At 41.3% G+C, this 12,426-nt stretch overlaps 1 protein-coding gene across 2 annotated transcripts in view; it reads right to left on the bottom strand.

Annotated features, from left to right (window-relative positions):
- Positions 1-8,654: 8,654 nt before the first annotated feature.
- Positions 8,655-12,426, bottom strand: part of MLXIPL (MLX interacting protein like) — a 207,209-nt gene continuing 203,437 nt past the window's right edge. For both annotated transcript variants that reach the window (XM_073667616.1, XM_073667615.1), the window contains 2 exons: positions 11,794-11,923; positions 8,655-9,776 (listed from right to left, as the gene is read on the bottom strand). In XM_073667616.1, the coding sequence (XP_073523717.1) occupies positions 9,655-9,776; positions 11,794-11,923 (252 nt within the window). In that variant the 3' untranslated portion in view covers positions 8,655-9,654. The remainder of the gene's footprint in view (positions 9,777-11,793; positions 11,924-12,426) is intronic.

Raw genomic sequence — 12,426 nt, 5'->3', positions numbered from 1 at the left:
CACACATTCAGTATTTAATGAGTTTTTTCCTCAATATAAGCCAAAACCAGGAGTGGGTGATAAATATAGAAGTGGTGATGTGTTTCTATTATACTTTTCCTCTGATTGCTCCACTCCTGGTTTTGGCTTACAAGTACTGAGGTAAAAAACTGATGTAAAATACTGAACGTGGCCTAAGGGTGTGTGCACAGGTAACGAGTCCGCTCCTAAGGACGCCTGAATAACAGCTCAAAGGACAGATAGAAAGCCTTCTCCCATTCATTTCTATTGGAAAATCACTTTGCTGTCCATATCTTCAGTCTTGTGAGTGTTTTTTTTTTTTACTTTTTAGGCTTTGAAAAACACCTGACAGGAAAAGAAAGAGAGTCCGTGTCACAACTTAGAAGCATTTCCTGATGGTGAACGAGGTCCTGTCCAATCAGAAGGCTGCAAAAAACGCTTCATGAAACCTAAAACGCCCAACAACTGCCCAAGACCAGCCACTCCGGAAGGGATTTTTGTTTGAATAGCTCATGGGTTTTGTCCACCTCAAAATCTCTGTGCACACATACCACTAGTGCTCCCGTACGGTCACTGATCACGGGCGGTAGCCAAGCTTTTATTTTTTAATTAAATGTTTTACTAAAATTTACATTTCTTTTACTGTAATTTCTACCAATGAAATTGCATAAACTCATACCGCAAATGTAGTCCACAAGAAAAAGGTTATGGTGGAATTTTTACCCCTTTAGGTTCTGTGCACACGTTGCTTTTTTGACGCTTTTCTTAAGCCCAGTTTTGTCACAAAAAGGAAGGATTTCCTAGCACCAGCAAAGTGAATGAGATTCCTGAAATCTGATGCACACCTTGCTTATTTTTTCCTTGCAGGTCAATTCCTGCCTCGTTTTTGATGCAGATTTCACACATACAAATGAGTGTGGAAAAGTCCACAAGCCCATTTTTTTTACACTATGTTTTTCCTGCCAACACATCAGGATTTGCAGCAGAATTTAGACCAGATAACTCCTTTATCTGGCATCCCAGGGTCTTAGCTAATGGCGCCTACTATCTATCCAAACATAATCTGCATTCTAAAAAGCCAAATAGCGCTCCTTCCCATCTGATCTGTTGTGTGCTCAAACAGTAATGTACATATGGGATATTACCATATTGGTAAAAATTGCATAACAAATTGGCTATTTTCTCCTATTACCCTTGTGTTAATTTAAACTTTGAGGCTAAAGTAACATTTTAGCGGAAAAATCAAAAACTTTTTGTTTTCAAAGCCTAATAAAATTCTGTGATGCAGTGTGTGGGTTAAAAATGCTCACCACACCCCGAAATTAATTCCTTATGGAGTTTAGTTTGCGAATTGGGGTCACTTGTGGGTGTTTCTGCTTTTTTGGCTCCCCATCAGCTCCGCAAATGCAAATCATCCAAGCTTTGTCATGTGCCCAAACATGTTATTTTGACCACATATGGGGTATCACTGCATTCAGGAGAAATTGCATAACAAATTATGGTGTCCATTTTATCCCTTGTGAAAAGTACAAAATTGGGGCTAACACAGTATTTCAGTGGAAATAATGTAATTTTTTGTTTTCACATCTAATTGTTATAAAGTTTTGTAAATCACTTGTGGGTTACAAATACTCAATGCACTGATAGATTAATTCCTTGAGGGGTCTAGTTTCCAAAATGGGTCACTTATAGGTGATTTTTTTTGGTATGTCAGGGCCTCTGCAAATGCAACATGGCATTCACAATCTATTCCAGCCAAATTTATGTTCCAAAAATCAAATATTGTCCTTTCCTCCCAGAGCCCTGCCATGTGCCCAAACAGCAGTTTTTGACTGCACATGGGGCATCATCGCCATCGGGAGAAATTGCGTAACAAATTATAGGGTCCGTTTTATGATATTATCCCTCATTACAGTCACCACTCCCAGGACTGACGGTTGTGAGCACTGCTTGGCACTGAGTGACAGCACGCTCTGCACTGATCCACTGCAAAGCCGACCGTCAGTGCCGGGGTGTGCTGACAGCCTCCGCTCTCAGTCCTGTGAATAGTGACTGTAATTGCTCTGGGCATGACTGAAAGATGGAGGCACCCGAGATAAATAAAGTTAATTTTCTCCCGGGTGCCGCATTTACAATATGGTGGCTGGGCACCTTTCTAAAGCTATTAACCTGCAGATTAACCCAATATGTGCAGCTTTATAGCGTTATCGGACGTAAAAGGTTCCGTTTAAGTCACAATGATTTTGAGGCTGCTTCTTAGGATGGGGGTGCAGCTCCCATCTGGTGGCAGGAATGACCCTGCCCTCACCTATCAGGATAGTGAAGATTCTGTGTAGCCGCTCTTCCCACAGACCATCTTACATGTGGCCCCCTTCTTTGAAGTCAACTGAAGTTACATGAATAGCCGAGCAATCTGCTTATAATACTGCTGTGATAAAATCCTTCATTCCAATGATGAGAGCAGACGTCTTGGAGTTCTGCTGTAATGCTTGTCTTCATCATCACCAGACAGGGGCAACCCCTCCGGCAAAATGTACTTTTACTGAATATGAATAGGTGAGGTTCCTGTGCACGCGGCAGATGTCCAGCTGTTTGACTTGTGATATCTGATGGACCCCTTTTCCCAAATAAAATGAATCAGACAGAAGCATACAAAATAAAAACACGAAGCATTGCAATTAGGTGTCAAATAATCACAACTTTATTTAAATTTACATGACACCGAAAATAGCACAATCCCCGACTCACGAAGAGTCACCCCCCCAGCACTCAGGAGAGGAAAACCCCCTGTGGAGGAAACCTCTAGGGAACCATGGCCGGAGGATTGCCCTTCCCTTGGGCTTAGAGAGTTAGTGCCGATATATAACAGATGTAACAGCAGAATTTTAGAATTTGTACATTTTAGCAGATGTACAGAGAACGACATAACAAATATAGACTATAAATGTGATAAACTGGTCGTGGAGAGATTTGGCTGCGATATCTGTCACAACATTGACTGCAAGAACGAATTTGGATGATCTGATAGTCCAGGTGGATGTACCATTTCTCCCTTACAGATCCAGGTCTGACTCTCAAGAAGTTGGACATTTGGTTACAGTTCGTTATGAATAACTCCTAATAGGATAAATACCCCCTTCCTCCTCCTCCTCCCAACACAGCTTCCATGAAAGTCACAGGTCTGTCCATGAACTCCCAAAGGAGAGCAGCTCTTTGTAGAGGGTACCAGAAGGGGATCCTGTGCTGAGGACCCCTCTCTATTACCTTCCCATGCCCTGGGGGCGTCTAAATTAGACAACCCCTTTCCCTGCTAGAACCTTCAAATTACACCAAGGTCGGCAGATTACGTGGGGTGGTCAAGCTCAAGGTCCTCAGGCGCATCAGTAATGGCGCTGATCGTGGCAGCGCGCTCTTCTTTTATGGAATCTTCTTTATGACATGTGTTTATGACCTCATAACAGTTGTCATGGTTACTACAGTGGCCTATTACTGATGTAGGGAACAAGTATAAACCCTTCCACCACTGACAATTCACTGCACTATAGAGGCAATTAAACGGCACTTGTTACCAAGCAGGTGCCTTATCATTCTGGTGTCCCTTAGCCTAAAAAATAGAAATGAGAGATTGGATATAAAGGTTTTTTAGTTGTGATATGTAACTCTGAGGTCCAAAGACAGGGCGTATAAGTAGTGTTCCACTAAAAATGTACATATAAATTACTTGCAGGTTTAATAATAATAATGTACTGTGAACAATATTCTAATATACATTTTTAAACACAGGATATGCCATAAATGTGTTATAGGTGCAGATCCTACCTTTAAGACACCCATCCAGGGCACTTTGTAGAAAGTTGTACCAACATGGTGTAGGTCATAAAGACTCTATTACCTACAATCAAGAAATATGAGCAACCAAAATGTTTCTATGCTTCCTAAAACTTCTCGTCTCTCTCCTAAATCTTAACAGTCTCAACAAGAATAAAAACACAATAATTAAAATAAAAGTGGATGCAGAAATACAAAGTTACTCAGTCAACGGCAGGTGTATACTACTGGTATACAAAGACCAATATAACCAGTAATGCCACCATACAGTGACCATATAAGAGTCAGATACCAGTGTGACACTAGCAGTCTGCAGACTATTATAAAGCTGCAGATTATACAAGGAAATACGGTAACTAACACTTCACACTCCATGCCAGATCTGTAAATCAGTCCAGACACCAGATAAATAACAATATCCTGCCGTGGTGTCTTAAGTTGTTTTATTAATCTTCGGTCAGCAAAAGAGAAGAAATTCTCTTAGCTTTAAGACAGTTGATGTTTCAATCGCTCTTTGACCTTCTTCATGGCCTGAGTTTCTATATTTCATAGTCTACAGATTCATTTACTACCAATGAACATCAAACAGAAGCCAAGAGTGCCAACCAAAATATTTTGTCTTGTAAATAAATTCAGACCTCAGCCCCTCCCCCACTGGCTGCAGCACTGTTCATCCAACCACTTTTGGTCACAAGAAAGCAACAGACAACACAAGGTTTAAAGGTGTTGTCCACTACTAGGACAACCCCTTCTTGAACTAAATGTTTGGCCTTGATAAAATAAAAAAGCCTATACTCACCTCCCATGCTGGCGTTGTTCCAGCGGTGTCAGCACTCGCGGTCCTGGAGCTCTGGTGCAGTGGAATGACATGTGGTGTCCAGCACCTAATCAGCGCTGGAGTCACTGTCTCCGCCATCGTACGGATTGAACATGAAGAGTAAGTCCGGGCTGCAGCTGATCTCTGGAGTTCCTCTTCATGTTCAATCCGTAGGAAGAATGGGACAGTGACGCCAACTCCATGCAGTTAGTGCACAATTCAAGAGATATTAGTATGCTGCACCCAAAATATATTGGACCCAGGATGGGGGATGCAACTTCAGTGAACCAAAGAGTGGTCACGTTTTGGTGGTTCTGTGCAGGCATTGTCCCCATAGACTTGTTTGCTCCAGACCTCTCCATTCAAGTCTCACTTGAAGCCCTCTACAATGAAAGTTACAGAAATAGCTGTGCAAGCTGCTTGTAAGAAAATGCCTTAAAAGAATTGTCCACTACAGGACGACCCCTCTAAAGTCCGCTATATAAAATATAAAAAAAACACATATACTCACCTCCCTGAGTGTAAATCGGCGCTGTGACTCTCCACTTTTACGTGACATTATTATGTCACATGAGCCCTGCAGACTGTTGTGGATGGCAGGAGACCAGCAGGGGAGATAGCACTGAGTATGGAGGAGTGGTACTGTTCTGGGAAGTATCAAGTTTTATTTCTCCTCACTGGGCCCATTAATACAGGGTTGTCCAATGGTGGATAACCCCTGTAAGCATTTGTGATTGGAAATGCCTAAATACAGGTGCATCTCACTAAATTAGAATATCATCAAAAAGTTAATTTATTTCAGTTCTTCAATACAAAAAGTAAAACTCATATATTATATAGAGTCATTACAGACAGACTGATCTATTTCAAGTGTTTATTTCTGTTAATGTTGATGATTATGGCTTACAGCCAATGAAAACACAAAAGTCGTTATCTCAGTAAATTAGAATACTTTATAACAACAGCTTGAAAAATGTTTTTAAAATCCGAAATGTTGGTCTACTGAAATGTATGTTCAGTAAATGCACTCAATACTTGGTCAGGGCTCCTTTTGCATCAATTGCTGCATCAATGCGACGTGGCATGGAGGCGATCAGCCTGTGGCACTGCTGAGGTGTTATGGAAGCCCAGGTTGCTTTGATAGCAGCCTTCAGCTCATCTGCATTGTTGGGTCTGGTGTCTCTCATCTTACTCTTGACAATACCCCATATATTCTCTATGGGGTTAAGGTCAGGCAAGTTTGCTGGCCAATCAAGCACAGTGATACTGTTGTTTGTAAACCAGGTATTGGTACTTTTGGCAGTGTGGACAGGTGCCAAGTCCTGCTGCAGAATGAAATTTCCATCTCCAAAAAGCTTGTCGGCAGAGGGAAGCATGAAGTGCACTAAAATTTCCTGGTAGACGGCTGCGCTGACTTTGGTCTCAATAAAACACAGTGGACCTACACCAGCAGATGACATGGCTCCCCAAACCATCACTGATTGTGGAAACTTCACACTAGACCTGAAGCAGCTTGGATTGTGGCCTCTCTACTTTTCCTCCAGACTCTGTGACCTTGATTTCCAAATGAAAATTGGAACTCTGGGACCTTGTGGAGTGTGTCAATGACTGCCTTCTGGACATATGTCAAGTCAGCAGTCTTCCCCATGATTGTGGAGCCTACTGAAACAGACTAAGGGACCTTTTTTAATGCTTAGGAAGCCTTCGCAGGTGTTTTTTGTTAATTATTTTAATTTACAGAGATAATGACTTTTGTGTTTTCATTGGCTGTAAGCCATAATCATCAACATTAACAGAAATAAACATTTGAAATAGATTATTTTGTTTGTAATGACTCTTTATAATATATGAGTTTAACTTTTTGTACTGAAGAACTAAAAAAAATAAAAATCGCACCTTTAGTGTTCTAATTGCTGCCTCTGTTTTGCAGACACTGAAGTTTAGTCAATTATGCTAATTAGTTTGCTTGGTGCACCCCTGGTGTGCCCAAAAGTCTCACTGCACCATTCCTCTCACTGGTTTTGCATGTCCCCACCCTCCTTACTGCTGATTGACAGTGCTGGTTTGCCTGAGTTTTCTCTGCAGACTGCTCACTTCAGACAAGCCAGTGCTGTTAATCACCAGTGAAGGAGGCGGAGACATGCAAAACTAGTGCGAGGAGCAGCGCAGTCAGTGAGCTTCTTGGCCACACCAAGGGTGCACCAAGCACACTCATTTGCATGTTTGATTAAACTTCAGTTTCTGCAGAACAGAGCCATCAATTAGAACACAAAAGTTTTGTTTCCAAGTTCAGGTTTTTGTGCAGTTTTTGAAGTCAAAACCAGAAAAGGATCATAAACAGAAGACAACTGGAAAGAAAAGACTTCTTCTTTTGAAGGTGCTTTTGGCTTTCAGCTTCAAAAACTCCATTAAAACCTGAACATATGAACACTACATGTTCACATGTGGTGTTTATGCTGCATTTTTTTTCCAATGCGGATTTTGAGATCTACTGCATTTTTGACAATATGCAGCATGTCAATTATTTGTACGTTTTTGGAGTGCTCTTCACCAATTCAAATGAGTGGTTGAAAGACGCATGTAAAACACACCTAAAAATGTGACAAAAATGTGTGCATTGTGTAAATATGGAGCTATATCCGCAACAATGCTAAGTGCTTGATTTAAACTGTCGGTTTGGGCTGACATACTCCCTTTGACCTTATTTTGTCACCACTGACTTTACTTATATCTACTTTTTTAGTATGATTTAAGTTTATTCATTTTATAGCAGGATCAAATGTATAAATGTACAACATAAAAATGTGGTTTTACCAAGCCCTGTTAGGTGGGGATGAACAATGGTTTGCCTTTAGGATGGAGTTACTTGAGAATAAAAAAAAGATAAATTCTTTGTTCTTTTCACAACTTGCGATTTCCTTTCTTCCAATGGCTTCTGCTTATAATGTAAGGTGAGGTAAGCCAATAATGAAGGCCACGCCAAACTGTCAGTATTTGGTCAGTATTAGGTCAGTATTTTGTCTCAGGAGTGGGAGCCAAAACCAGGTGAGGAACAATCAGAGAAAAGGTATAATAGAAACAAGTCACCAATTCTGCATTTATCACCCACTCCTGGTTTTGGCTCCCACTCCTGAGAAAAATACAGACCGAATACTGATAGTGGGGCCGTGGCCTAAGACAGACAATTATATAACCTATCATTTAAACAGATTCGCAGAGGACCAGGGAGCCTTTGAAGTAGGATTTGAAAGACAAGTATTTCTTTGCTTTATTTTAGGATATGTCTTACATGTTTGCTGGAATAACTGGAAAACCTTTTTTATGACAATCATTATCATTTCACAGCGTCGATCTCATGAAAGAAGCACTCCTCCTCCCATCAAAGTTTTATCTTCTTAATATATTGCAATCATCATATTATATAGCACTGTGTACTTACAATTGCTCATTTTGCCCTTCTTCCCAGCTAATTCTTCTCTTTTCTCTATGTAGAAACAGGAAGTCTCTTTTCCTTAATTTATCATCCCCCTCTTCCACTCCTGACCCAGCTGCTCCCTCCTCCTCTCTGTTAAATACTGACCATATACTGAACGTGTGAACGTGGCCTAAGTTTGGAGTTTGGGTTTGGAGGCAGTTTTATGAGATACAATTTCGGCCACAACGAGCACCTATATAATAAATCGATGGGTTCTGGTTTAATATTATTTTACATGTTAATCTGATTGTTCAGTCCTCGTACAATTTGCCTATTGTCAGCAGCACATCCCCTGTTTACAGGATTATGTTGCGGATGATCAACGGTGGAGCTGTGGATGGCATGGCTGCCAGCTATAATGCCATGTCTATGTACATACCTGCTGCTGCTATTGTAGTACTGGTGTCTATATTACGTCATACTTTCACAGTGACCCAATAACATTTTAAAGAAGCAGTCCATCTAGAATTTAATTGCTACGCCAAGATTAGTCAGCATATTATAATGAAGAAGAAACACAACAGACACATAATATTTAAGCAAGAGCATATAATTGCAAAATCACAAGTTCACTTTCATAGAGAAAATATGAAAAATCTGGACAATGTTAACACTTGGTGTATACTGTATAGAGCATAAACACTGAACATTGGCTCACAGAGCTCACACGGACATTGGGATCTTTGCAATTGTTGATGTTTCCTTGACAGAACCAATAAAGATAAAGTACAAAGTACCCTAATAAAAGCAGCCGCTAATAACATCCACGTTTACAGAGAGTAAAGGTTTGACAACCTGAAATCTCAGACTGGAGTCAGGTTATCATGTCCATCGGAGGACCATCATTAAGTCAGCCCAAGAATAAAATATATATATGAGAAACAAATTCTTCTGTGGTCGTGAATCCTCGAAAGTCCCGCTTACATATAGCTTTGTATCTTAAAATGGTCTTTTCTGCCGTTTATGAAATCATCCTTGATAGATGTGTATTTCTAGACCCTTCAATTCCAGTCCAATATGGGATTGAAACACGAGAACTAAACTCATTTTAGGAAAGCAAAGGAAAGGTTTTAGAGGAAGAGAAAATTTTACTTGTAAACAATTGCATACCATATGTGCTCTTGATCCAAATTATTACAATGTAGGCACTGCGGTCCATGATCACAGGTTTATACTGAAGAGTATTAGGCACACAGCAGATAAATCCAGAAATCCTGACACTCACGCCAATGAGCTTTATGTGCAACTTCAGTTATGCAACACTCGAAATTTGCACGAATAAGTCTTTCCCCAAGACTGGACACAAGCAGTGAAACAAGTAACCGGCACCACAGAAGCTAAAAAGATCCAGAAGTATGAATTTCTTCATTTTTTACCCGTGAAAAAAAAAGATCCCAAGGGATGGAAAAGAACACTTCATTACCGTGTAAAATTCCTCCATGACCAATGTTCATATGCTGGATATTGCCGAATGTGTATGCCATTAGTAAACGTTTATATGGGAGACAGACTCTGGTGAAGATGCCATGCTGATTTAGAAGAAGCCATCTCCATTCTCTCCTTGTGTCACTGCTTGCATTGCCTGCTCTGGCATCAGGGATGGGTTGGTGAGAATGGAAGTTGAAGTACTGAGCTGACATAATGAACTTAATACCGCTAAATTAAGAGAAATGAGAGAAAAATACAGGTCATTTAGGGAATAAATCATCTTCATAGACTGAAAATATTTTGTAAGTGCTCCAAGTGTTCTCCCCCAAGAGCTTCAATCCTCAAATTCATCTACCCAAACAACATAGAGAGCTGTAGACCAAACAAACTAACTTGACCAACAGCTGTCTTTCCCGTCTACCCCTTATCTATGAACATTCGGCTAGACCAGGCCTGCACAACATATGCCCACAAGCCCCATACGGCCTGCCAATGGGTTTGTTGCGGGAACCGAGAGACGCCTGCTTTGTTCTTCCTATATTCAAATATATTCATGTCTTTCAGATAAGAATACATTTGCACACTTGAGTGGCGGGACAGGGGCAGAGGAGCGCTCGTTAGCCTCTCCCCGATTGTGCAGCGGGGTGATGAGGTAAGCACACTGCTGACCTCATCACATTGCTGCTGTCACCACAGTCCCACAGAGACACCGGGCAACAGGGTGGACATTATGGAGAGGAGCAGTGGGGGGGAGACATTATGGACAGGAGCTTTGTTAGGGAACTTTATGGAGAGGGGCAGTGTGTGGGGATATTAAAGAAAGAGGCAGTGTGAGGTTGATATTTTGTGCAGCAATCACAGTGAGGGTCAATTATTTATTCAGGGGCACAGAATGGGAAGAATAATGATACTTTTATTTTTAAGGGCACTGTGTCAGGAAGTGCTGCTGAAGACGGAGAGGTGGGAAGTCTGGAGAGATGAGCTCTGGGCGTGAAATCTCATCATGGTGTTTGTACTACATGGAGACAAAAGGGATGGCGATGAGTCCAATCAGAGGAGATTTAATCTATAAGACACTTGGATGTAAATGTTCATTTGTGATACTGAACTCATCAGTACTGTGCTTTCTGTATGGTACGCGTCTCAAAACAACTGATAACAACAACTCCCAGTATCTCCTTACCATTGTTAAGGACATACTGGGAATTTTAGGTTCATGCAATATAATTATATATGGGGCTAACCTGACATTACAATTGATATTTATATTAAGCTTGGTGCTGTATACATGTACTGAAGGTGATTCTAGTGCTGCATTCATGTACTGACAGTGGTTCTAGCACTGTAGTCGTGTACTGAAGGTGGTTCTTGTGCTTCATTAATGTACTGATGTTGGTTCTGACGCTGCATTCATGTACTGACAGTTGTTCTGATGCAGCATTCATGTACTGACGGTGGTTCTGGCCCCGCACTCATGTGCTGACGGTGGTTGTGATCTCATACACATGCAGCAATCCGTAACTTAGAGATTTTAGATTATGATCAGGATTTGTTGAGTTTCTGCTCCAAAAACGTGTTCACACTGATTTTATTGGAGCAGAAACTCTCCAAATCCTCCTTATACACTCAAAACTTGGTTCTGATGATGTATTAATGTACCGATAGTAGTTATGGTGATGTATTCATGCAAGTATCCCTTCACATTTTTTTGTGATCCTTGGGATTGGTTCAGTATGGCTATGTTGCCTTTGGACCAAAAAATGTTGTGCACTCCTGGGCTAGACCAAGAAATCATTTGTTTTCATTTGGGAGAGAGGAGAACGTCGCTGCCAGAGATATTTTGCGTGTTTGACATGTAATCCCCAATCCTATGAATTCAACTGCCCCATCCTTTTCTTCCCCATACCCTACATGTTCTATCAACAGAGTTTTAGAAGGAACCCATACACAGACCTCTTGGTCTCCACTAAAATCAGTAGGTTCAATTGACTTTAATCTAATGTGTATGATAGACTTAAAACCACTATTGGCTACTTTTCACCACCTGCCATATTTGAAAGTGGCTCACAAGATATGAGAGGATGTGGACCCCTTGGTGTAAAGCATGGAGATGGATAAAACCAATTATTGTTCCCACCTGACACACTCGCTGCCCTGAGGTGTACATGGTCTCTTACAGTAATTATATAATACGGTGGGAACACTTTGGGTGCAGAAGTCATATAATAGTACTTTCCACACTCACTAGGTCGCAGTGCCGGCAGAGAGCAGTGTTGGTCCAGCCACTCCAGTGATGTCGCTCTTAAATCTGCCATACTTGCTGTAGAAACCATACGGTTGAAAGACTCAAATAGGGGACGGATGAGGATGCTGAACTGAGACCAGTTAAGGGAAGCAACAGGAATTTTTTTTCTCTTTACATTACATAGAAACCTAAAACATCCATACTTGTCACATACATCCACTTCAAGGCAAAATAAAGCCTATTGTAAGGGCTACATCATATGATTTTCATTTATAATTGGAGCTACACATTAATAAATCACCAATTGGATTTATTTATAATTCAGTCACTCATTTGTTATGATGATTTATGTTGATAATCATATTTGACTACAAATATTGCTCTGTACAATCAGCAGAGCTGGAAAGATAGGTCTGACCATGGTTTTGGTCTTAGCTATAGATTACGACCAGGGGCAGACCTACCGTCCATGCAGCCGTTCATTGAACGGGGGCCCCCGAGGGAGAGGGGGCCCCTCCAGCCTCCAGCAGGGCCGCCATCAGGGCATGACTGCCCTGACTCCAGCATGGGGCCCAGTCGGTCGGGGCCCCCTCGGAGCCCCGTTGGGGCCCCCCTCTTGTGCGTCTCCTCATG

Source organism: Phyllobates terribilis, unplaced genomic scaffold, assembly GCF_046119375.1.
Source record: "Phyllobates terribilis strain yellow unplaced genomic scaffold, ASM4611937v1 Scaffold_2__4_contigs__length_985480577, whole genome shotgun sequence".
NCBI classification, from domain to species: domain Eukaryota; kingdom Metazoa; phylum Chordata; class Amphibia; order Anura; family Dendrobatidae; genus Phyllobates; species Phyllobates terribilis.
The sequence above is the reverse complement of the archived record's forward strand: the minus strand, read 5'-3'. Positions and strand labels throughout refer to the sequence as shown.